This window comes from Ochlerotatus camptorhynchus, unplaced genomic scaffold, assembly GCF_037179485.1.
Source record: "Ochlerotatus camptorhynchus isolate MF236.1 unplaced genomic scaffold, CSIRO-AGI_Acam_v1.1 ptg000084l, whole genome shotgun sequence".
NCBI lineage: Eukaryota > Metazoa > Arthropoda > Insecta > Diptera > Culicidae > Ochlerotatus > Ochlerotatus camptorhynchus.
The window spans coordinates 3,527,408-3,554,560 of NW_027040574.1; the positions used below are offsets into that span (position 1 = coordinate 3,527,408).

General features: G+C 40.3%; 1 protein-coding gene across 1 annotated transcript; it reads left to right on the plus strand.

Annotated features, from left to right (window-relative positions):
* Positions 1–7,785: 7,785 nt before the first annotated feature.
* On the plus strand, positions 7,786–9,779 carry Gba1b (Glucocerebrosidase 1b). Its single transcript, XM_065218166.1, has 3 exons — positions 7,786–8,020; positions 8,092–9,550; positions 9,621–9,779. The coding sequence occupies exons 1-3, from the start codon at positions 7,888–7,890 to the stop codon at positions 9,718–9,720; spliced, it is 1,692 nt and encodes a 563-aa protein (XP_065074238.1). The 5' UTR covers positions 7,786–7,887; the 3' UTR covers positions 9,721–9,779.
* The last annotated feature ends 17,374 nt before the right edge of the window (positions 9,780–27,153 follow it).

The window sequence follows — 27,153 nt, forward strand, 5'->3', positions numbered from 1 at the left end:
GTAAAGCAAAAATTTATTAAACTCAATCTCACCACAGTCAGGTGAGATTTGCAGCTTATGAGTTTTGTTAGGTTGATATTCCAAGCTGCGATATCACAGCTTGCAAAATCAACCGCAGATGTTTGCTTGTTGATTTTTTTCTACGAAAATCAAGCGTGATCTTGGGCATTGTTGAGATTTGATTTTTTGATATTTTTCCAACACTGCTGAGGCTTATTCTGCGCGGGAGGTAACTCGAGTCACTTGTGTCACCCGATTATGGCTGGCGAATGCAGTTAGAAAAGTCACCTGGTTAACAAAAAAATCAGAATCAGATTGACCGCCCACGGTTGCTGCTCTGTTATTACCAGATCAGCTGCAATTACACAGAGAACCAACAGATGATGTTTGGGACTAACATTCATCCTCAATGTGTAAGAACTGGAGATCTAATATTAAGCAATACCAGCGCCGGCCGTGTCCGAATGCAGGTCAACTAGGGAATGGGAAGGAATGTGTTGACGTGGTGTACTCGCTATGAAGGAAACCGATAAATCCTCTGCGCTTCCACGAGAAATCACTGGGATGTTGGATGTGGGAAAAGGTTGCACACGCACACGCAGGGATCGTTTTTTGGTAGAGCGATTATGATACACAAACACACACACACACACACACACACACACACACACACACACACACACACGCGCGCGCGCGCACTCATCCAATTTCTATTTTTAGATCAGGACCCACACTGTGGGTAAGTGAAGCGATCGGTGTTAAAGAAGAATTTGTTTTCATTAAAATCTAGTGGATATAGAATAAGGCAAAGTGAAAAATTGCAAGGAAGGGGACGGGCCTGGGATTGAACTCCCGACCTTCTGCTCAGTAAGCAGAAACGGTAACCACTGAGCTACCGAGCCCCGTCATTAGAAAAGTCATGTGGTTAACGCCGATGAACTCTCACCGTATTCTCACAGTCGTTTTTCGGTGACAAGAGCCGTGTGGAAATGGAAGTGACATTATGAGGTGACGATAATCGATCGATTCGTTCGGAGGCCGGAGGTGACGACTTTGATGAAAATAGAAGGAATTGATTCGATTAAACGTTAGTGGTAAATTCAATTAACTGTTGTTAGTTTGTTTAAAGTTTCTTAAATGTATATCCGTTTTGTCGGCCAGGTTTTGAAAAAAAAATCGTAGAGTTTCTCTCGATTTCAGCACAATAAACTAAACTTTACAATTTCCATCCCGATAAGATCTTCAACTGAACCGGAATTACTAAGTCGATTATTTCGTTTCCATGTTATTAAATTAGTATTTAGAATATCCCGAGGAATTATGTGGCAGTAGCGTCTAAGTGATGATCATATATGTTTTTATGTGCTTTTTACCCTGAATAAATAATCAAATCTGGTGATTCAACACATTCGGAAGATTTATTTTACTATTATTTTCATCCGTCGTGATTGAAATCTTTCTCTTATTCCTCATTATACCAGCCTCAACTGCATCTGTAAAGCACTATGATCATGTCAATCATGCTGTTATGTCGTACTAGTGCATGTAGTATCCGCTTTTAGAGTGCGGGAGAAAATCCGATCGATGTGATCGATATAAGCAAAGCTGGCTATGACTCGACAGGTCGAGAGGAGACATAGAATGATCGAATAAAAAAGGTGATAGTTAGTCACTTGGAAAATCTTAACCAGAAAGCTACGTTTTTGTTATCCATGCAACCGAGAAAAGCCTGCTACTTTCACCTTGTCTTCGCTCCACTATAGAGAACATAAAAGTGGCGACGAAGGAAAAATTTAAATTATCAACGTGTGCTATAGTGCAAAAAGGTGACAAAGCCTCTTGCCGTGCGGATCTATTTGCTTTTTGCTGAAGGAAGTGTTACCAACAATCAATACGAAACTATCGATTTTAAATTGGCTCACTACTTGACTAGCCTATTGGTCCCAAACAAATCGATTAACGTACCCCATTCCAGTCGGAATTCTAGTACTACACTATGTTTGTTTTGATTCGCTATGAAAGTTTGACAGATAAAATGAGGGGTTATTGGATTTTCCTATGTTTCTAGGGGTGAATCGATTAGCTTTGGACCGAAGATAGTACCAGAGCTGAGTCAAAAAGTTGAGCACGTTTCTTCGGGACCTTCTAGTCTTAGAGTTACCTCTATGGTGTTACTGCAACCTAAAGATACAACAAATTTAAGCAGCACTTTTCAGTACTCAATATACCTGTACATTTTCTACCTTGTTCGACTCTTATTTCTCTTCGATCCTTGTTTGGAAGTCGATTTGGATAAAATTTCTACTGCCGCCATGGCGCCTAAGTTTAAAAGAAAAAGGCATTCTCTTTATCCCCCTTCTGATGAAATTAATTTGAGCAATCAATTTGATTTGCTCACGGATGATGAGAAAGATTCATCATCCAGGAAAAATTCCAGTAAACTTTCCCGACTTAATGCCAAGAAGGAAAATATTCCCCCTATTGTGAAAACCACTTCCAATTTTCTAGAGATGAACTAGCCTTCGGCTAAAAATCTCTTAAATAAAGATTATAAAATAAAAAAAAAATAAAAATAAAACTTCCGATCTCCATACTCTACACGGAACTTTTGAACTTCGTTAAATTCAAGTTTTCACTGCTAATTGGCCGTCGGGGTGAATGTCGTGTATTGGCTGAAACCTTGGACGGATTCAAACGTCTTCTCAAGCATCTTACTGAGACACAGTACCATTTTTTTTACTTACGACACCAAAACTGAACGTGTGTTCAAGGTTGTTATAAAAGAACATCACTAGTCTTTTAGATCCACTGCGCGCCTATTCCAGCGGTATTTTTCCGTCTTGCTGGAAGACTGCGGATATGTTTCCTGTTCATAAAAAGGAAAGCAAACGCGACGTAAACAACTACCGGGGAATCACGTCGCTGAGTGCTGTATCAAAACGTTTTGAATTGGTTGTCATAGAGTCCCTAAATGCGCATTGCAAGCAATATCTAAGTATAGATCAAAACGGATTCATAACTGGGCGTTCCACAACTACGAACCTGCTGTGCCTAACGTCTTACATCACAGACAGTTTGATTGCTCGGACCCAAACGGACGTTATTTACACAGATCTTACGGCAGCCTTCGATAAGCTGAACCACGAAATTGCGATCGCTAAGCTTGATAGGCTAGGGATCTGGGGTGGAAATCTTTCGAGATGGTTTCGTTCATACCTCACGGAGCGCCAACTGACAGTAACTTTGGGTACTTGTCGCTCAGCAAGCTTCTGCGCAAAGTCCGGTATACCTCAGGGTAGCCATCTGGGACCATTGGTATTTCTCCTTTACTTCGACGACGTTCACCATGTTATCACAGGGCCATGATTCTCGTTTGCAGACGATCTGAAAGTTTTTCTGCGCATCCGCTCACTACAATCATTACTTTCTCACGTAAGAAACAACCGATTATTTTCAACTACAAACTACTAGGCACGACTATCGAACGGGTGCATTGCGTGAAAGGCGTTTTTTTCTGGACGCAAAGCTGACATACTCACACCATATATCGTATGTCGTCGACAAAGCGTCCAGAAATCTTGTCTTTGTCTTCAAGATTACTAAGAACTTCACAGACATTTACTGCTTGAAATCGCTCTATTGCTCTCTCGTGCGATCTACGTTGGAACACTGCTCTGCGAACTACAATGCCGAGCGAATTGAATCTGTGCAACGAAGTTTTCTTCGCTTCACGCTCCGTAAGCTGCCTTGGAGATATTCACTTCGTCTTCCAAGCTACGATCGCTGTCAATTGATCAATGTCAAGTCCTGACGTATCCGAATAGATGTTTTCAGAGCCTTAACCGTCGCCGATACTCTGCAAGGAAGAATCGAGTGCGAAGTCGAACATTAATGTTCAACCTCGATCATTAGTGAACATTAATGTTCAACCTCGATCACTACGCAACAGTCTTATGCTAAGACTTCCACTTCTTCGAACTAATTATAGGTTAGGGAGCGCTATTTACGGCTTGCAGCGAGTGTTCAACCGAGTAGCGTCGATGTTTGATTTCCACTTGACACGGAATATGCTTCGCTGAAGATTCTGTGCCTTTTTTGCTGACCGAAGGCAGCTCCCACACCTGGACCCTACTACCTATCGACCCATCAACTCATGAACCGGGGACCAACGGCTTTACTTCCCATCCGAAGGAAGGCGTGATCAGAGATGCTATGCCTCAGAACATCCCGGCGGCGCCGACTGGGATTGAACCCAGGCCTGCTGGGGTGAAAGGTAATCACGCTTACCACTACACCACCGGCACCGCTATGTAGTCTGTTTAACCTGTACTTTTTTACAACACATCATTGGGACTATTTCTAGTCTGTTGATGCAAACATAACAAATAAACAAATCAACAAAGGTAGGCAGAGTGGCGAATCCCTGGTTCAGATCAAAGATGAACTGGCAAAATGACTTGGAGTTGTGCCACTCCAAGTAATCAAAATGAAAATGAAATCCCGTCCTGGCGATTCGCGCAACGGGATTTCTAATGATTTTTATTTAATTCACTTCCAAGTCTAGTGACCTAAACAACCTTAAGGCCTTGGAAAAAGCTAGCCTTACACACTTAGAAATAACTAATTTTACACGTGACGGAATCCATCTTTGACATAAAAGATGAGACGTAAACAAACAGGTCATGTAATATTAAGTGTTCTGAGACTGAAAAGTTCGTTGCTAGACGAAAAGTACATTTGATTAAGCTATATTTCGCGTCATTTGTGACTCAAATTTATGTCAAAATTGACGCTCGTATATGTTACTCTCAGAGCACCTAAATTTACATGAATTTTTCTAAGTGTATATGCTCCATTAGAGTGATGCAAATTTTGAAATTTTTGCTCCACAATACTTAAACGATTCCAAATCGGATCCTGACTAACCTCTCAAAATTTGAACCCATTTGGTGAGAAACTGAGATGGCACAAACCATTTAAAGTTTGTATGGGAATTACTATGGTAAAACCAAGATTTTTGTTCATGTCTATCTAATAATTCACCATATCGGTCTGTTTCAAAAACTTTCAACTGTACTTGTAGAAAATTTTCCCAGCTACAACTTTGGTCAAGACCACTTTTTGATTAAATGCAAGGATTGAAAGTTATCAATGGTTCAATGCGCTGATGTCTTATGATCATGCTCAATCAACTGCTCAGCAGGCAACATTGGTGTTTCTGGGGCGTTGAATAGGACACAAAAATCATGGCTACTATGTCACACTGCAAAATACAGTGTTGCCTACAGAGCAGCTGCTTGATCATGTCATAAGTTTACCAATCTCTTAAATAATTAATAACTTTTTCCTATCTCGTTTTACATAGAAACAATCTTGAGCAAAGTTGTAGCTGAGAAAATTTTCTATAACAATGGCTATCGAACTGTTCCGCAGCTCAATATGGAAAAAGACTAGAAGGCATTGAACAAACAGTTGAGATTTCCCATAGTAATTTACATGTAAACTTCAAATGGCTTGTGCGAAGTCTGTTTCTAACCAAATGAGTTGTAACTTTGAGAGGCTAATCAGGACCCGATTTGAAACCATTTAAGAACTGTGGAGCGAAAAAGTCAAATTTTGCATCAGTCTAATGCTCCATGTCCGAGTGAAAAGGGAAAGGGTGCCGTAAGTGCCATGGATGGGGTCACGGAACCAAAAATTGCTACGTGCCAGCTAAATGAATGAATTGTGGTGATTCTTCTCACGCAAAGGACGACTGTCCTGTGAAGGAAGATCCTAAGAAGTTGTTCATATTGTGGTGAAAACCAAAAATCTACATTCAAAGTGTTTTTATGTTGCTTCATACGCGAAGTTAGCGATTTTCAGAGTTGGTTGGAAATGCTAACATGAAGCTTTAGTGTGATAATTTTTTAGCTAGTGAATGATCTTTAGAAGAGGGTAGGTGGATAGTTCCGTTAGAGTACGGCAGTATAAAAATTGAATAGAAGTTGAAAATGAGCGAAGGGCCATTAATGCGACAGTTTTTAAAGTCAGACGCACATCTTTTGCCTAGCCCGTACGATGTACGCGGAGACTTGAAGTATGTTTTCAAGTCTACAGGCAAAAGATGTGCGTCCTCCTTTTGCTCATAACTGACTGCGGCTGTGGAATAGTTCTAGCGACGTTTCATCACTACCTAAAGCCCCACGTTTGCGAGAGCATTTCCAGTAGATGGTGTGTTATAATGCAATTCTTCTTTACCCAACTATTGTGTTGCTCCTCTCGTCATGACCAACGTGGTCATCTCAGACCGACGCCCTGCTCCTCTCGCTGCTAACAATGTTCAGCGAATAAATGAAGCTACCTATGACCGGGTAGAAATCAAAATACTAGCCAACTGAAGTAGAATTTTTTACAGAAATCATTAATTGATATGATTACTGATGATGATAGTGGTTTACCACCCATTGTAGCATGGAAACTAAGTCCGACAGCAGTCGGCTCTCTTCTATGTTTGTCTTGATCAAGCTCAATAACCTCTGATTGTCCTCAACATGTCGCTGTATGAAGGCCAAAAACGGATAAGGTAGATCGATAGGCAAAGTCGCCTATATGCATCTACGGAACAATAAAGCATCTCCTTCCAGCAACTTGATCAGCCAATTGGTCAAAAAGACAAGCAACCAAACAGGAAGATGCCTGAATGAGTGGGGAGAAGAGCCTACCCTTTATCCACGAAATGTTATCAACAGGGAGTTGGCATTCCCACTTTCCCCGTCCAAATCGCTTCAATCGGGTGCCCTGTTGGACCGTCCCTTCCCTTTTATTTATGTATTTCAATGTATATACGAGTTGATTGTTATGATTATTGTCAATAACACTTACATTTCGATAAAGATCGTGATACTTATCATTACAGAAACCAATCTTGAATCGAAGACCATGTCGTTCAACAATACACTCGTTCCGAGACGGGGCTCTGTGATAAAGCCATCTTCTTTATCATGTTCGCTCGTCACCCGGAATGCATGCAAATGAAAAAGAGATACAACCAGGATTAGTTTTTACCTATTTCAATAGTTGGTCTAGGCTTAAACTCCTCGTCAGTCAGAATTAACAACTTCACTGCTCATTCATTCGCTCTCTACCTACTGTTCTTCTTCTTCTTATTCATTCCTTTATTTCTAGACCAACAATTGAAATAGGCGGAACAACCAAACGTAAACAATGGCTTTAAACGCAAATCTCCTTTATCGAATGGCATTGTTAGTTTGCGTGGGTGTATTATGATTCTCGAGAAATTTGCGTTTAAAGCCATTGTTTACGTTTAGTTGTTCCGCCTATTTCAATTGTTGGTCTAGCTTTAACATCGGTCTCTGTGGTCTCTGTTCCGCAATCTAGTGCCAATCACCGACGGACATCGATTGCCATCCATTGACGGCAATCGAATGTGCAAGGAAGGCATCTACGCTAACACACGCCTGCGTAGGATATCGCGCACCCATTCATTCAACACACATGGGCCGGGACCAACGGCTTTTACACTTCCCTTCCGAAGGAAGGCGTGACCAGAGATTTTTATGCTTCAGAAAAATCAGAATTGAACCCAGGACCCATTTGGGTGAGAAAGCAGCTACACTTACCACTACACCACCTGCGCCGGCTCTTCCCACTGTTATCTCCTATCACTTCGTTATCAACACCACATAAACTAGTACTTTCCCTCTCTCTCTCTTTATGCTTCCCAGCCATGGTGCGTTCCACTGCCGTTTTTGTTTTCCGAAACCTTTTGCTCGTCCAGTTGTTTACGGTACACGATTGTGACAACACACACGGTCAGCTTGCAGTCACAATTTGCGCGAATATTTGAAAGAAAGAAAAAACTGGTTGTCAAACAAATCCAATGTAATGCAGTGTAAAATAAGGCCGTTGCCTTCCACGAGAACAACAACCTTGAACTTGGTTCCAGTAGGCATGTTGAGGCAGTTCCTGTTCGTAACATTCGTCACCTTGGTGATCGGCGACGGTTACTTCGATTCAGGTTAGTGCGAACGTGAGATTATGATGTAAGTTGTGTACCTAACTCTTGATGGTTATGTCTGTTTCCAACAGTGGCGTCGCTTCCATGTGCGTTACGTCAGTACCCGACCGGTTCGGTGTGCGTGTGCAATGTGACCTACTGCGATACGTTGCAGTTCGAGGATCCAAGTGAGTCGGGGGAGTTCATGCTGGTTTCCAGCAGCCGAGATGGAGCCCGATTCGCACAATCACGGGGGAAGTTTGTGAAGGTATTCAATCTCAATGTCACGTTCTTGCCGGCGGTAGTCATGGTGCCGAAGCAAAGGATAGTGCGAAGGAGTACGCGATCGGTCACTATTCAGCTGAATCGGGAGAGGCAGTATCAGCGGATGGTTGGATTTGGAGGGGCGTTTACCGGGGCTGTTTCGTACAATTTGCGCCGGTTGAAACCGGAGTTAAGGAAGAGTATCTATCGATCGTACTACTCGAAAAAAGTTGGAATCGGATACAATCTGATGAGGATCCCGATCGGAGGGTGTGATTTCGATCTGAAACCGTGGGCCTACAATGAGGCACCGGTGAATGATGGCAAGTTATCCAACTTTACCGAACTGGATAGGCGAGATGTGGTGAAGATCGAGCAAATCAAGGAACTTATGGAGGTGTCCGATAATCATGAGATCAAGTTCATGGGAGCAGCGTGGAGTTCACCGAGGTGGATGAAGACGAACAATGATTGGACCGGTTCGAGTCGGCTCAAGCCGGAGTACTATCAAACGTGGGCCGACTACCACATCAAGTACCTGCAGTTGATGAAGGAGGCTGGTTTGAATTACTGGGCGATATCGACCGGTAATGAACCGATGAATGCCGTGATCGGCTTCTTTTTCGTCCGGTTCATGAGCTTGGGTTGGGTGGCAACGGATCAAGGAAAATGGGTCGGTAATAACCTGGGCCCTGCGCTGAGGAATTCGGAGTTCAAGGACGTCAAATTGTTTGCTGGAGACGATCAGCGGTATACGTTTCCCTGGTGGTTCTCGCAGATGGATCAGGGTCATCCTAATGCTACGCAGTACGTGGATGGCTTGGCCGTCCATTGGTACTGGGATGGAGTGACTCCTCCTGGACTGCTGGATCAAGCCGCCAGCCTGTATCCGGGCAAGTTGATCTTCAACACGGAAGCGTCGCTCGGGGATAAGCCATTTCAAACGCACCGTCCAATACTGGGCTCCTGGGATCGAGCTGAATCCTACATAACCTACATAATGCAAGACCTTCAGCACAGCGTTCACGGATGGATCGATTGGAATTTACTGTTGAACGAGATCGGAGGTCCAAACTACGCCAACAACTATGTGGAGACGGCGGTCGTTGTGAACGGAACGACCGGCGACGAGCTGTACAAACAACCGATTTTCTACGGGCTGGGACATTACTCGAGGTTCATCACAGAAGGCTCGATCCGATTCGAAGTGACAAGCGACGACAGCGGGATGCTCGTAGTAGGCTTTACGCGACCTGACAACCGCACGGTTCTAGTTTTCTACAACAAGTAAGCTTTGATTTTTCGTTTAATATAATTAATCACAAATGGTGAATCGAATTTTCCTTAATCCTTTCAGAAAATCCAGTCCGTGTGAGCTGAAGATCCGCGATCCGGAACGAGGTTTAACTGACATTGAGGTCCCACCCAAGTCGATACATTCCATTCTCTACGCCTAATTGAAGCCCAAGTCACAGAAATTTGTAACGGAAGACAATAAACCAAAAATAAGCTCAAACTCGGAACTATCTGTCAAACCCCGACACCGACGACGACGACGACCCTAACCTTAAGCAACAAATGAGCCATGCGAGGAGCATTCTTTCCATCCTCCTTCTCCGGGGCCCATGGATAATCCCAACGCATAAACAAAGATTTGGCACGTTCGGGCATCCGTTCATCCGGGGTGCATTTTTCGATTTAAAATAACATTCATTTACAGCGGACGATGTGTGTCGCAGCGGCGGCGGCGCGGCGACAGTTGTCACATGAAGACAAGAAACTGTCACGGTCTATTTCCACGATATGCATGTTTTGCCCCTTCCCGACCCCTTGCCCTGCCTGCCTGCCTGCCTGCTTCGGGGCAGGATCATTCAGATTCGAAACATTTCCGCTGCCATGGCAACCCATGATGGCAGACCGTCTGGCAAAACATGACTCCTGCGATCAAACTGAACTGGAGTGCTGCTGCTAAGCGTCACCAGGTGCTATCAGAGTCATTGAAGTAGGCAATGGAAGGCACTAGTTATGTGAGTTGAAACAATGCCGAAGCTCTCGAGAGGATAACGACTTTATAGTAGAAGAGTTGCACCTCTCGAGAGGCTGATAAATTATGTCCGCGGGTGTGTATTAAGAAGCCGATTATGATCCTATTTGTTTGCGCTTCATCCTCATACCCGGCTCCACGCCGCCGGTGGAGCGATTCATTCACATGCCTTTTTTTTCCAAACAACAACGGCGGACGCGATCGCACTTAAACGACACCCAGAAGAGGCGACGCGTCATCCAATAAAGATATCATTTCAGGAAATTTATCGTTTTTGATGAGTATATTTTGAATGTAATTGAGAAGGATTAGTAGTGTGCTGTGGAACTGTTTCGAACGCCTTCTGAAAGTGGAAAAAATGGAAAGATTGAGTGTTCTGGTGGCGGTGATCTGCTTGTTTTTGCCTTCTGTCTGACGCGCGCAATCGTCATATTTTACGATGTCTTCTCACTCACGTCTTTTTGACATGGTATAGTAAGGGTTCGTTCTGTTTTTCCTCAGTTCCCGTGTTTCGTTGCCGATGGTGGTGACTTCTGTGATGGAAGGTTACAGTATTTATGGCATGGATTTCGGAAAGAGTGTTTTCCATTTTTTTTCGCTCCACGCTAAAGATTTACTAATAATGGCAGTTAAATCTACGGAATTTATAACACGTGTCTCCGCCGTGCCAGTTGAGTCCAGCTAGTCGGCCTTACGAGATGTGAGATAATCCAATTAAAGAAACGAGTCATTCAACTGAGAAGCTTATAATTAGTCACTTGGGAGGTGGCTTCGTGTTTCGGGTTCTTTGATTCGTTTTTTTTTTGTAGGATGTAGAGTAAGCAATTATTGAAATTGACTTTGAATGTTTGTATGATCTTTTTAATTTCAACATTAGATATGCACAGAGTTTAGAAACTATTCTGATATTTCTACGTAAAATCACCAAACAAAATGTAAGCAAATCGTTTGAGATAGGTTCTGAAATATCGAATTTTAGAAGCCGTGTACGTGAAGAAGGAAATCGCAGAGGTGACTATTTTTCTCAATCGGAACAGCAACTTCTTTACGGTGGCTTTAAAAACAAATGCTACATATGTTACATTGCAGGGGCATCAAAGGATTTGGAATCCCAGAGAAAAATCCGGAAACACATGGCAAATGTTACTGTATTTTTGATGCACGGAAGTTTTATCGTTTTCTGTATGTCTCTTTTTGTTTGAATTCAAATTAGAATACCCAATCAAATACCTGCTTCTAATTTAAGTGCACTACACTTGCTACCACATTACACTACAAAAGAACTACTGGAATAAATTAGACGAAGTGGCATGTTGATCGGTCTTAAGAAAGTTTATCGTCAGTCTGTTAACAAACAGAAGTCGAATTCGGCCGGTTGAATTCCACATCTATGGAATAGAGCCATCACCATACCCACGGACTACATAACCTCCAACCGATGAGGCCACCTCTACGGCGTCCGCCATTGTGTATTGGGCTGGGATACCCACCGGCGTCACCAGAAGCTTCTAAAGCCCTCTGAGTCCTTTAAAGAGCGCAAAAATAAACAAATTTTAGACCTCTAAAAATCCCATGAAACTTCATATAATTATTCGCTAGGGACATGAATCTAGTCGGAATCATGAATTATTGTAGGGGAGTTTCACGACTTACGAGAGTTTCTCAAGATTCCATTTTCAGGAAACTCATAGCAAGTTCAATGAGTTGTTGCAGCTCTACTGGCATCACTGGAAGTATCCAGAATTAATCCAGACTTTCAAGAGCATTCAAGGCTTTCAAAATTATCGGGAGCTTTTGTTAGTTATTTGAGTTCCTGCAGCACGCAGAGTCCGACACTTCAGGACGTTTCCAAAAAGTTCCAGAAATTGCCGAAGTAATTAAAGTTTCTAGACATCTGGGAGTTTCTACAATGAGATCACCCAGTTCTGAATATTCGGTGTTCCAGTAAATCTAGGATTTCCGAACAGCTTTGTTGTGTTCGATGTTGCCAGCACCGACATTCCTAAACAATCAAATTTCCCGAAATTTGGGAAGTTCGAAGTGCTCGGAAAGTTTAGACAGTTTGAAGTGGCTACTAGAAAAACTTCATGGAGCTCTCGGAGTTCCATCAGCTCTGGATGTTTTCAAAAGGTACCGGAATTAATCCAGTTTTCAAAGGAGACGCGGGAGTTCCCAAAAGTGTTAAACTGAATAAAAAAAAAGAAAGAGGTTGTATCTAAGACACGACCGTAGTTTTGACGTAGAATTACTTGCTCGGTATCAATATTCGGCGACTGTGTTAGGGAAACCACTTTTTCCCATCACGGAACACCTCGTTTTCTAATGACAAAATTATGCATTTTCGTGCACAAAACGCACGGAATTTTTGGTTTATTTTAGTTAGTTAGTTAAGGGTCCTGTGCACCACCAGCTGTGCAAAGGGCCAACGTGAAAGACTTCCATCCTGGGCGGCTGCTCGCTTTTGCCTTGACCTGGGCCCAGGTCAGATTTCTATCGACGTGCTTAATTTCCTTATTGAGGCTCCGCCGCCATGAGCCCCTGGGTCTGCCTCTGCTGCGATGTCCTGCCGGATTCCAATCCAGCGCATGCTTGCAGATTTCGTTTCCGCCCCGTCGAAGTGTGTGGCCGACCCACCTCCACTTTCGCTCTCGAATTTCTGTTGCTATCGGCTTCTGATGACATCGACGATGGAGCTCGGCATTCGAGATCCAGTTGTGAGGCCACCAGGCACGAATTATATACCGCAGGAATCGATAGATAATAAAAAAAGCAAAAATTGATTGGAGAAATTTCTTGCTAAAATTTTCCAATCGCGAGATTTTCGAGATTTTTTTGCTTTTTCTAACGTTCAGGAGAAAACCTTATCTTAATTCGAAGTGTTTCGGGTTACTTGACAAAATCATGTGGTATTCGGTCATAGCGAGAATTTGAACCCTTTTGTTGTGATGGTTGAGTAATGCTGAGCTATTAGGGTGTTCAACACAGATGAGGCTGGCGAGCTGTATGCTGTTTAGAACAAGGGTGACGCGCTTGGCATATATGGCCCACAGCGACTCACGAAAAGCTGATGAATCCGATCAGTAGCGATGCGGCTTCTTCCTCCTTTTTCGGTGAATCGAGGGCTCTTGATAGCTAGCTGCTTGCGGGGAGCCTTTCGTTGTGTACTGGAGAAAAATGTACAACCCCCTCGCGCCGAAAGCACTGCTGCTGTTGCTGATGTTGACGACGAACACCACCACTCACCACACGCAGTGATTGAATAAACACAGTTCGGCGAGACCGAATAGAATTCGATTTTGAAATCTGTGTTAGGGAAAGTGCTTTTCGCAGGCAATCGGTGATAATTCAATTATCATAGCAACAGTTGCACATTCGTGCAATTTCTAATAGTAACTTTTGATAATTGATAAAGTCTTAGCTTTAACGGATTCGTAGAAAAATTCCCTACCGATTGGCGTATTAAGAGTTAAAATCCATCATCACTGGATCAAAATCCGACCACTTCATGCCGCGAACAACTTTGGTTTTTGAAATTGCACCTCCAATGTTGCCTTAAAATACATGGTTAGATTTAAACTTATGGGAACTGAACTCCGATTGATGACGTTGAGAAATGTCCAGAAAATACTCTTCAACAAATTTATGGTGGTCCTGAAACGAACCGTTTTGTCGTGATGGTTGAGTAATGGTGAACTATTAGGGTGTTCAACACAGATGCGACTGACGAGCTGTATGTTGTTTGGAACGAGGGTGACACGCTTGGCATAGATCAGTAGCGGTGCGGCTTCGTCCTCGTTCTTCGGTGAATGGACGCTCATGTGGACTGCAGCCTTTCGTTGTGTACTAGAGAACAATGTTCAACGCCACGCGCCGAAAGCACTGCTGCTGCTGCTGATGCCGACCGACCGAACACCGCACCGTGAATAAGCACCGTTCGGCGAGACCGGATGCAATTCGGTCTGTAATTAATCTGTATTAGGGAAAGCGTTTTTTGTAGGCAATCCACCGACAAACCGACATGAAACTTAAACTTAACTTTCTCTCGAAAATCTATAACGGCCGATTCAAATGTGAAGCGATCCCATTAGACAGTGGACTGTCCACCTCATACGACTTGATCAGGTACAACACCTGATTGCAGGCATGAAAAATCATTTGCATTCATTTCGTGCATTCATTTACATTCATTTGCCTCTAATTTTTTTCTTCAACGCTATTCGGCAAAATGATGTATAGAGCTTTTGTAGGTTTTGTTATTAGCTACAACTTTTGTTAACAAGTCAAATCCGTTTTTCTTATGCATGATGAACCAGAGCGAACAGAAGCCACTACTGTTTTTCAGTGAATGTATTTTACATTCACTGAAAAACAGTAACAAGTTCTGCCCGCCCTAGTTCGTGATGCATAAGAGATACAGATTTAAGATATGAGCAAAAGTTGTAGCTAATAACAAAACCTACAAAAGCTTTATACATCATTTTGCGGAATGCTGTTGATGAAAAAAGTTAGAGGCAAATGAATGTAAATGAATGTATGAAATGAATGCAAATGATTTTCCATGCCTGCCTGATTGTATTCAATTTACCATTGTATGAAGGGCCAAAAGCGAACCTGTAAGCAGAGACACTTACGCTTAGTCCGAGGGGGGTGACTCTATCTAAGATGCAGGAAATTTTTTGCATTGCTGTTGTCAGCTGCGCGCACGCTTAATAGATAGAGAGAAGATTGATGAAGATTATGAAGATTTCCTGCAAAATGATGTAGAGCGATGTGAGCAGATGGATTTAGATGCAAGAGACGATAAAAGGTGTTTAATAGTTTAATTAGCTAGCGTGAGATTTTTCGAAAATTGAAATTTGGATGTGTCGCACCCCTGGGCTTAGTCCGCGGGATCAAAGAGAATCTCCTTCCAACAATAAAATCCTACAACCCGGTAATGTACAAGCCATCGCACGAGGGGATGTCCCAATGGGTGGGGAAGAAGAGCCCGCTTTCAATTCACGATCTGTTAACGACAGGAAGTTGGAAATTCCACTCTCCCCATCCAAATCGCTTCAATCGGGTGCCCTGGTTGGACCGTCCCATACCCAGCATACAATGTGTCATATAATAATGGAATGAATGTTAAGAGAACAATAAAGGAAAGATCTCACCAGATATGTTGCAAAGGAATCCATGACTTCACGGCGATTTCGAAGAGCTCCCATAGATTAGAGGACGATTTATATCCTTCTGCAGTTAAACAAAAACTATCGTCTCTGAAAGACTCTCGATAGAACTACACGATGAAAGCGTGACATCCGAACACGGTGAACTCTCCCAGGAGGCAATGCAATTCGCAGGTACATTTACAACCGCTGGTTACAAAAAAAAACATCCGTGCAAAAAAAGGACACTCGTCGTCGTCGAAAGGCAAAAAAGGGGGGGTACGGAATTTCCACTGAAAATGAACCGGGAATGCACGAATTTCACCACACCCAGCTGCGAAAGACGATCAAAAGCACTTTTGGTACACTTTCGATCGAAAACACTTAATTTTTTTTCAAAAATACTTGCGAACGAACCAACATCATAAACTGAAATTAAAATTATCACTCGCGATGCCACAAATTTCTGGTCCGGGAGAAAAAAAATCAAAATACGCAGATAGCGACAAATCTTCTGATGTCGGTAGTGTGCATTGAGCAGAAATTTCATGGTAATTTGTATGGCCATTCACGTCGGTTTGTCGGTGGGCAATCGGTGATAATTTTGATCACCATTGCAACAGTTGGACATTTGTTTAATTTTAAATGGTGAGCTATTGAAAATTGATAGTGTGCATTTAAGCAGATTCGTAGAAAAATTCCAATCGTTTGGCTTGTTTAGAATTAAAATCCATCCGTTATTAACAGAGTTATAAATGGTCAAAACCTGACCACTTTTCGTAACGCGGTCGATCTTGGTTTTTTTTTTAATTGCAGCCAGGATTACTTCCACTCACTTCGCTATAAAAAATGTTGTTCGGAATTATGGAATCATTGGATGCTATTATGAAAGTTTGTACTTGTCAGAAACAAGAAGAGGTTGGAAAGTATGAATTTGATACATAAAACCTGTCAATTTCGGTTTCAGTGCGTCACAATTAGCGAATTTATGACTCGTGAGCGTTCACTCAGAGTGAGCGCTTACGAATCGTAAAATCGCTGATTGTGACGCACTGAAAGCAATAATGACAGGTTTTATGTAACTATTATTATAATATCTAATGATTTCATAATTCCGAAAAACAATTTTTTATAGCAAGTGAGTGGAAGCAAGCCTGATTGCACCTCCAATATGTTGCCGAAAGACATTATCCTACGTCAAAATTGTAGCAGCGCCTGTTGTGTAGTGGTAAGCGTGATTGCCTCTCACCTCAAAAGGCCTAGGTACAATCCCAGTCGGCGCCGCCGGGATTTTCTGAGGCATACAATCTCTGATCACGCCTTTCTTCGGAAGGGAAGTAAAGCCGTTGGTCCCGGTCCATGAGTTGATGGGTCGATAGGTAGGGTCCAGATGTGGGAGCAGCCTCTCTGGCGTCGGTAGCTTTGGTACTCAATGCGGAAAACAAGATCGACGGAAAACAAATCAAGGAAAAAAGTACGTCAAAATTGTGGTTAGCGAACATTGTTTTCCCCGGGAAGTCGAGACAGTTTCCCGGGAAACGGGAAATGTGAATTTTGGTAAATTTCCCGGGATGTCCCGAGTAGGGAACATTACTTGGAACTAAAGGGGGAAGTCTATAAAACATCTAAGCTAGATTTGAGGTCTAACTTTCTATGAAAACAACAGAGGACTTGGAAGTACCGTCCAGAGGATTTCAGGGCCGAATGTAGGAGGCTTCTTTCATAGAACTTCATCATGTTCGCAACCAAATCCTACATATGACTTTCAAGCCTAGATGACTTCTAGGCAAAGGTTTGGAAAACTTCAGCGCCACGTCTAGAGCCCTTCGAAGTAGTGTCCATAAGACTCTAGAGCCAAGTATGTGAAGCTTCTGAACATACGTTAGAAGATTTCTTGGGCTAGTTTAGAGAGCTTCGAAGGTATACTAGGGGAAAACTAACAAAACTTCAGAGGGTGATATCCCATACAGCACACATCTGTCACACAAAGATGCACCAAATTGATTAAAGTAAGTAAGTTAGCAGTGCTCAGATTTGTCATTGTCTTACTTACCACCTTACGTTACCAATCAGGCTAAGGCCTTGTTGTCCTCTGCTGTCCGAAGAAGTCGTCTACAACTCGATCCATGGCCACATTTCACCAGCCTCGTAGTCTGCGAAGGATTTCGCAGGTCGCCTTCTACTTGGTCTCGCGCCTCTTCTTCTTGTTCCAGTTGGGTCGCTTTCTAGAACCATTTTCACTGGGTCGCCGTGTGGCATTCTTACGACGTGCCCAGCCCACCGTAGTCGCCCAATTTTTACAATGTGGACGATGGTTCTCCCAGCAGCTGGTGCAATTCGTGGTTCATTCGCCTCGACCACGTTTCGTCATCCATCTGCACTCCACCGTAGATGGTACGCAACACCTTCCGTTCGAAAACACCAAGAGCGCGTTGGTCCTCCACGAGCATAGTCCAGGACCACCTGTCTAATCAGCGTCTTGTAGACAGTCAACTTCATGCAGCGGCGAATTTTATTCGACCAGAGCGTCCTCCGGAGTCCAAAGTAGGCACGATTCCCTGCCATAATACGTATTTTAATTACTCTGCTGGTATCATTTTCGGCGGTCACCAGTGAGCCCAAATACACGAACTCATCGACCACCTCGATTTCGTCACCGTTAATCTGAACTCGGGCGGGAGGCTAACATTGTCATCCCTAGAACCTCTTCCTTTCATATATTTTGTCTTTGATGCTTTGATGGCAAGTCCAATCCGCCTAGCTTCAGCCTTCAGTCTGATGTACGTTTCCGCCATCGTCTCGTTCGTCTCGTTCTCGTTCATGATGTCGATGTCATCGGCGAAGCCAAGAAGCTGGATGAACTTCCTGAAGATCGTGCCACTCGTGTCTATCCCAGCTCTTCTGATCACACCTTCTAACGCGATGTTGAATAGCAGACACGAAAGTCCATCACCTTGCCGTAACCCCCTTCGAGATTCAAAGGGACTCGGTAGTGTACCCAATACTCGAACAACACACATTACTCGATCCATCGTCGCCTTGACCAATCGCGTCAGTTTATCCGGAAATCCGTACTCGTGCATAATCTGCCATAGCTGATCTAATTTGTCATTGTCATTGGACGGTTTCACGCGATATTGACAAAATTGATTTGGGAGAATTGACAAAATTAGAACTGAGAGAATTGACTCTCACTTAAACCTTTATCAAAATCTCATTAATTGTTTGTCAATGACAAAAATTCACTTGTTTACAAAAGGTGTAAATTCATGCATTCATTTTATCATTATTGCTATCCAGGCAGTTAAGAACGAACATGCTTGTTCACTTCGACGGCTCCATGGCTCCAGTTACAAATTTAGCTAATAGCAAAAACTGATCCTCTTCGTCGCCGACAATTGACATGGGTTTCTCCTTGAACATCAGTTTTAGCTCGAGTGAGTGACGAAAGCTGTCAATATCATTGTGTATGGTCGAGATTTTGCAACACTGTAAGCAAGTAAGTACATAAGTGAGTAAGTGTGTAAGTACGTAAGTTAATAAGTAAGTAAGTAAGTAAGTAAGTAAGTAAGTAAGTAAGATAGTGAGTCAGTAAGTAAGTAAGTAAGTAAGTTAGCTAGTTAGTGAGTAAATAAGTAAGTAAGCAAGCTTAAAGGTTCATTAATAAAACAAACAAAAACTCAGTAAGTTAGTTAGTTAGTAAATAAGTAGGTTAGTAAGTAAGTAAGTAAGTAACATAGTGAGACAGTTAGTAAGTAAGTAAGATATTGAGTAAATAAGTAGGTAAGTAACTTAGTAAGTAAGCTTAAAGGGTCGTTAATAAAACAAACAAATGCTAAGTAAGTAAGTTAGTACGTAAGTAAATATGTAAGTTCGTAAGTAAGTAAGTAAATAAGTAAGTAAGTAAGTTAGAAAGTAAGTAAGATCGTGAGCAAATAAGTAAATAAGAGAGTAAACTTAAAGGGTCGTTAGGAAAACTAACAAAAACTAAGTAAGTAAGTAATTAAGTTAGTAAGATCGTGAGTAAATGAGTATATAAGTATGTAAGTAAGTAAGTAAGCTTAAAAGGTTGTTTTTTTCCTCTGTTCGCGACATATTACCACTGCGACCAGTAATTTGATCTATTGTTGTATATCCCGTGCCCTTAGTTTAGTGCATGTCGTATTACTCCATCACTATTGAGAAATGATGAAGTATTCGGTTTTGATACAGTTGTCATCCTTGCCTTCATCGCAAAGAATCGATTCTAATTGAAAGGTCTCGCTATCTATACCCTTCGGAGTGTTGGAACACCCTCCAAAGGCGCACCCTGTCAGTCAAAATTGGATTTCTTAGACACAAAATTAAGGAATGACACCGACCATGCATCAGAACAACCCTAGTCAAACCACTTCAAACTAGGGAACAACGAATAGAAGATTAGGAATCCTTTCCTTGTTTCAAGATCATCTTTGGTGGACAAAGCTGAGTCTTATCACTATCAACAAGACATAAAAAGTAACAAGTAGTAAGATGTGTTCCTTTGATTATTGAAAAATCCTGTTCCACTAGTTTGAAGTAGTCAAGACTAGCAATAGGTGGTAGATCTTACATCCCGTAACGTACCACGAAAAGGTGATCTACCCACGTTACGGGTCGTTAATAAAACAAGCAAAAACTAAGTAAGTAAGTTAGCAAGTAAGTAGGTAAGTATGTTAGTAGGTAAGTAAGTAAGTAAGTAAGTAAGTAAGTAAGTAAGATAGTGAGTCAGTAAGTAAGTAAGTAAGTTAGTGAGTAAATAAGTGGGTAAGTAAGTAAGCTTAAAGGGTCGTTAGGAAAACAAACAAAAACTAAGTAAGTAATTAAGTTAGTAAGTAAATAAGTAAGTATATAAGAAAGTGAACCAGTAAGTAAGTAAGTAAGTAAGTACGTAAGTAAGTAAGTAAGTTAGTGAGTAAGTAAGTAAGTAAGTAAGTAAGTAAGTAAGCAAGTAAGCTTAAAGCACAGACAAACAGACATAACTCATTGAATATTTCTTACTGTAAAACATCGTCGCTGAAACATGACCGCCTTCTGTTGAGTACACTGTGGTGGGTAGTACGCTGAACAGATGGCGGTAGTGTGCAAACGTCAAACGCAAGGGAATTGACTACGCGCGCCACAGGTGGCGGTACTACCAACTATGATACTTTTAAATTGACCGTTAAATGCTTGTTCGATGAACAACTTGCGAGTGTTATGTCTGTTTGTCTGTGCTTAAAGGGTCGTTAGGAAAACAAATAAAAACTTAGTAAGTAAGATAGTGAGTCAGTAAGTAAGTAAGTAAGTAAGTAAGTTAGTAAGTTAGTAAGTAAGTAAGTAAGTAAGTAAGTAAGTAAGTAAGTAAGTAAGTAAGTAAGATCGTGAGTAAATAAGTAAGTAAGTAAGCTTAAAGGGTCGTTAGGAAAACAAAGAAAAACTAAGTAAGTTATTTAGTAAGTAAGTGAGTAAGTAAGTTAGCTAGTAAGTAAGTACAGGCCGGACTCGATTATCCGGAGGCTCGATTAACCGGAGGCTCGATTATCCGGGGCTCGATTATCCGGAGAAAATAGCTCGATTATCCGGAGTCATATTTCTTTTACCTATCTTGCAAATTATTTTTCATGAACCGTTTGTTTGTGTGCCTTTGTTACAAAATCCGGCGTTAAGGGGTTTTGGATTAACTTTGACCTGAAAGGAATCAAACATATCATGTGCCACAACAACATACAAAAACTGAGTCCCATGATGGTCCGTTCACTAATAATGCACGTTTAAGGGGGGGAATGGCAACCGAACAAAATTTTTGAAGATCCGTAAAAAAAATGTACCAAAGGGCCTTTAACCCTCCGTTACTCGCGCTGTTGTACTTTGTACCGCACACATGAGTTTTCCATTGCCATTTTGTTGCTGTCGATTGGTAACGATCTGAAACCAACGAGTATTCCTCAAAAAACTTGTTTTGATCTAAACAAGCTAAACTTTGATTACAGTAAACACCTAAAAAATGCGGATAATAGGGAAAATGTAAATAGAAACCGCAAAAACTGTGACCAAACTACGTGGGATTTGACTTAATTGATTACAACATGGAATATATCAAGATTCTGACAAAATAGAAAGTTACTGTCTCTGACAAAGTTGTCCAGGAGATCATAGCCTTGTCGATGGCGGACAGTAGTTCAGAATTTTCTCACTACGTAGCGCTAGTATACATATGAAATTCTCGCTTGTGATATATCTCGAGATCCTGACCAGATAAAAAGTTACTGTCTTTCACAAAGTTTTTCAGGAGATCAAAGCCTATTGTTTGGTGCTCAATAGTTCAGAATTTGCTCACTACGCGACGCGAGTATACACGTGAAATTCTTATGTAAAATATCTCGAGTTCCCAACCAGATAGAAAGGTACTGTCTTCGGCATAGTTGTTCAGGATGTCAAGGCTTTTTCACAGGTGGACAGTAGTTCAGAGTTTTCTCACTTTGACAATAGTTTAGAATTTTCTCACTATGCGGTGCTAGTATATACGTGCCTTTCTCCCATATTCAATAGCTCGAGATCTTGATCAGCTAGAAAGTTGCTGTCTTCGGCAAAGTTGTTTAGGGGGTCAAGACTTTTTGGCTGGTAAACAGTAGTTAATAATTTTCTCACCACGTGGCGTTAGTATACATGTACACTTCTCGCATATGTTATATCTCGAGATCCTGATCAGATAGAAAGTTGTTCAGGAGGTCAAGGTCTTTTGGCTGGTGGACAGTAGTTCAGTAGTATACATGTGAAATTCTCGCATATAAAATATCTCACGTTCTTGACCAGATAGAAAGATACTGTCTTGAACAAAGTTGTTCAGGAGTTTAAAGCCTAGAGTTTATGAGAAAATTCTGAACTATTGTTCACCAGCCAAAATACTTTGACCTTCTGAATAACTTTGTTGTAGACAGTAACTTTCTATCTGGTCAAGATCTCGAAACAAATCACATACGAGAATTTCACGTGTATTCTAGCGCCACGTAGTGTGAAAATTCGGAACTATTGTGCACCAAGCAATAGGCATTGACATCTTGAACAACTTTTTCGAAGACAGCCATTTTCTACCTGTTCAGAATCTCTAGCTTAGCATACGCGAGAATTGTACACGTTTACTAGCGCAATTTGGTGAAAAATTTCTAGGCTACTGTCCACCAGCCAAAAAGTCTTGACCCCCTGAACAAGTTTGCCGAAAACAGAAACTTTCTATCTGCTCAGGATCTTGAGCTATTGTATATGCGAAAATTGCATGTATATACTAGCGCCACTTAGTGAGAATTTTCTGAACTACTCCACCAACGAAAAGATCTGGACTTCATGAAAAACTTTGCCGAAGACAGTAACTTTTTATATGGTAAGGATCTAGAAATATTTTATATATTTGCGAGAATTTTACATGTATACTAGTGCCGCGAAGTGAGAAAACGCTGAACTACTGTCCACCAACGAAAAGGCCTTGACCTTCTGAACAACTTTGTCGACGACAGTAATTTTCTATCTGGTCATGATCTCGAGATATATCACATGCGATAATTTCACATGTATTCTAGCGCTACGTAGTGAGAAAATTCTGAACTACTCTCCACCAGCGAAAAGATTATGATCTCTAGAACAACTTTGCCGAAGACAGTAATTTTCTAACTGGTCAGGAGCTTGAGATTTTAATGTGCCTCATGATAGGTTATTATCCAAGTCCGATTCTGGTCACTTTCCCGGGGCTCCTGGAGCTTTTTCGGAAGTGGCCAATATGGTCCGAGGTACTTAATATTTTCCACCATTGATCTTGATATCAAATTTTGATTTAATTTGATGTGTCGCTTAATGGGTTTTGTTCCTTTCAAGTCAAATTTAGCCTCATGACCCATAAACGCCGGAACTTGTTCCGGCCATATCTACACAACCAGCGGTCCGATTCCATAATTCTTCAATAGCGTTCAATGGGACCACTAAAAACATTATATGAGACCACATAAGACCAAAAAAAAATTTTTTTTTATGGCTCGATTATCCGGAGGGCTCGATTATCCGGAGTGAAATTTTTTTCAAGACTCCGGATAATCGAGTCCGCCCTGTAAGTAAGATCGTGAGTAAATAAGTAAGTAAGTAAGCTTAAAGGGTCGTTAGGAAAACAAACAAAAACTACGTAAGTTAGTTAGTAAGTAAGTAGGTTAGTTAGTTAGTAAGTTAGTTAGTAAGTAAAATAGTGAGTTAGTAATAAGTAAGATAGTGAGTCAGTAAGTAAGAAAGTAAGTTAGTGAGTAAATAAGTAAGTAAGTAAATAAGGTTAAAGAGTCGTTAATAAAACAAACAACAACTAAGTAAGTTATTTAGTAAGTAAGTAAGTAAGATAGTGAGTCAGTAAGTAAGTAAGTTAGTGAGCAAATAAGTGGGTAAGTAAGTAAGCTTAGAAAGTCGTTAGGAAAACAAACAAAAACTAACTAAGTAAGTAAGTTAGTAAGCAAATAAGTAAGTAAGTAAGAAAGTGAGCCAGTAAGTGAGCCAGTAAGTAAGTAAGTAAGTAAGTTAGTGAGTAAGTAAGTAAGTAAGTAAGCAAGTAAGCTTAAAGGGTCGTTAGGAAAACAAATAAAAACTTAGTAAGTAAGTAAGGTAGTTAGTAAGTAAGTAAATAAGATAGTGAGTCAGTAAGTAAGTGAGTAAGTAAGTAAGTAAGTTAGTAAGTAAGTAAGTAAGTTAGTAAGTAAGTAAGTAAGTAAGTAAGATCGTGAATAAATAAGTGAGTAAGTAAGTAAGTAAGTTAGTATGTTAGTAAGTAAGATCGTGAGTAAATAAGTGAGTAAGTAAGCTTAAAGGGTCATTAGGAAAACAAACAAAAACTAAGTAAGTTAGTTAGTAAGTAAGTGAGTAAGTAAGTTAGTTAGTAAGTAAGAAAGTAAGATCGTGAGTAAATAAGTAAGTAAGTAAGCTTAAAGGGTCGTTAGGAAAACAAACAAAAACTACGTAAGTTAGTTAGTAAGTAAGTAGGTTAGTTAGTTAGTTAGTTAGTTAGTAAGTAAAATAGTGAGTTAGTAATAAGTAAGATAGTGAGTCAGTAAGTAAGAAAGTAAGTTAGTGAGTAAATAAGTAAGTAAGTAAATAAGGTTAAAGAGTCGTTAATAAAACAAACAACAACTAAGTTAGTTATTTAGTAAGTAAGTAAGTAAGATAGTGAGTCAGTAAGTAAGTAAGTTAGTGAGCAAATAAGTGGGTAAGTAAGTAAGCTTAAAGGGTCGTTAGGAAAACAAACAAAAACTAAATAAGTAAGTTAGTAAGTAAATAAGTAAGTAAGTAAGAAAGTGAGCCAGTACGTAAGTAAGTAAGTAAGTAAGTATGTTAGTGAGTAAGTAAGAAAGTAAGCAAGTAAGCTTAAAGGGTCGTTAGGAAAACAAATAAAAACTAAGTAAGTAAGTAAATAAGTAAGGTAGTTAGTAAGTAAGTAAGATATTGAGTCACTAAGTAAGTAAGTAAGTAAGTAAGTTAGTAAGTAAGTAAGTTAGTATGTAAGTAAGCTAGTAAGTAAGATCGTGAGTAAATAAGTAAGCAAGTAAGCTTAAAGGGTCGCTAGGAAAACAAACAAAAACTAAGTAAGTAAGATAGTGAGTCAGTAAGTAAGTAAGTAAGTTAGTGAGTAAATAAGTAAGTATGTATGGAAGTAAGCTTAAAAGGTCGTTAATAAAAAAACAAAAAAAAAACAAACAATGGGGACGACTCTGGCGTAGTGGTTAACATCCGTACCTCTCACGCCAAACTTACGAGTTAAAATATTACCCCGGACAAGTCACGAATGACCCAAGAGTGTTAAAGTGACTATAAAAAAACAAAAACTAAGTAAGTAAGTTAGTAAGTAAGTAGGTAAGTAAGTAAGCAAGCTCAAGTAAGTAAGTTCAAGTAAGTAAGTAAGTTCAAGTAAGTAAGTAAGTTCAAGTAAGTAAGTAAGTTCAAGTAAGTAAGTAAGTTCAAGTAAGTAAGTAAGTTCAAGTAAGTAAGTAAGTTCAAGTGTGAGTCAGTCAATAAGTAAGTATAGTAAGTTAGTGAGTAAATAAGTAGGTAGGTATGTTTGTAAGTAAGCTTAAAGGGTCGTTAATAACAACAAACAAAAAAGCAAAAACTAAGTGACTAAGTAAGTAAGTTAGTAAGTAAATAAGTAAGTAAGTAAGCAAGAAAGTGAGTCAGTAAGTAAGTAAGTAAGTAAGAAATTAAGTAAGTAATTTAGTGAGTAAATACGTAAGTAAGTAAGTAAGCTTAAAGAATCGTTAGAAAAACAAACAAAAACTAAGTAAGTAAGTGATGTAGGTAGTCAGTAAGTAAGTAAGTTAGTAAATAAGTAAGTAAGTATGTGACTAAGTTAGCTTAAAAGGTCGTTAATAAAACAAACAAAAGCTAAGTAAGTAAGTTAGTTAGTAAGTAAGTAAGACAATGAGTAAATAGTAAGATAATGAGTCAGTTAGTAAGAAAGTAAGTAAGTTAGTGAAGAGCTTTTTGAGTGTGTTGCATTATTTCCTTTTAATGCTGTTATAATTGCTTATCTTTTGACAGTTACGCGTAATTCGTGGAAATAAATCAACACACTCAGTAAGGTTCGTTAATAAAACAAACAAAGAACAAGTAAGTAAGTAAATTAGTAACTAAGCCGTGAACTACTGTTTTTGAAGAGAAATCAGCTGGTGGCTTCAGGAGCTTTATTTTTCGAGATCTTTTCGGTTCAATTTTACAAAAGAAGACGCCTTTCGCGATCTATGGAAATCTAAATGCAATATTCAAATAACTTTTAAAAGTGTATTTGTGTGCGTACGGTAAAATAAGCCGCTTTAAATAAATTAATCAATCAAAAATAAAAACCGCTGCAAAACGATCGTGAACGGTTTAATGTTCCAAGGCATATGTAAAAGATTTTGGCTATCGAAACATGTGCTAAGTCCGTCTCAAAATCTTGATGAATTGTGTAACATTTTGAAAAAAAAATCTTAGTTCAAGATCTCGGATTTTACTTTTCTGGATATCCTTTTTTAGGGGTACCCCATTTGGCATAATATTATTTGTCATAATAGCGCTACGCATAACGCCGTTTAGCATAATACACATTTGACATAAGAGTTCCACGCCAACTGACATAATTGTGTGCTATAGGCAATCGTTCATATTTTTGTAAAAAAAAATCGGCTATTTTGATTGCTGTATTTTTTTCTTCAAAATGGTGTCTGTATCATTTGTCAATAAATTGCAGCAGGAAAGCGTCACTTCTGATCGACATGATGAGGTAATAATCAAAAGAAAGTTAAAATTACCATTTGATGAGTATTTTCCGTTCTTTTGAACATGATATTTTTAAGAAACGATCATGATAAATAGAGTTCCCTACCACCGTTAGTATTAGTGAGAAGTTACACTAATATATGCGTTTTACTGGTTGAACATAAAAATCAAACCGCTTTCAAGTCGAACACTTCGACAGCTGATTTCGTGGTTGAAAATAATAAACAAATCGAGTTCACACGGCTACACTAGCAACGTTGTCAATTGCAGTTCAGTTCTCAATTTGTTCCTCCCAGTAACTGTATTAAAAATAGTAACATCTCACAATTCAGTATCTAAACATAAAGCTCTGTGGAAAACATTCGAGACTTCAAAAAAAGTTTTTCAAGGATTTTCGGATCAATAACACCCTCGTCTTCCACGTA

Bases quoted from the DNA above. Each gene is read 5' to 3' on its own strand.
- Gba1b (XM_065218166.1), top strand. From the start codon at position 7,888: ATGCAGTGTAAAATAAGGCCGTTGCCTTCCACGAGAACAACAACCTTG. The intron at 8,021-8,091 runs GTTAGTGCGAAC...TGTTTCCAACAG, and splicing joins CGACGGTTACTTCGATTCAG to TGGCGTCGCTTCCATGTGCG. The intron at 9,551-9,620 runs GTAAGCTTTGAT...TAATCCTTTCAG, and splicing joins GTTCTAGTTTTCTACAACAA to AAAATCCAGTCCGTGTGAGC.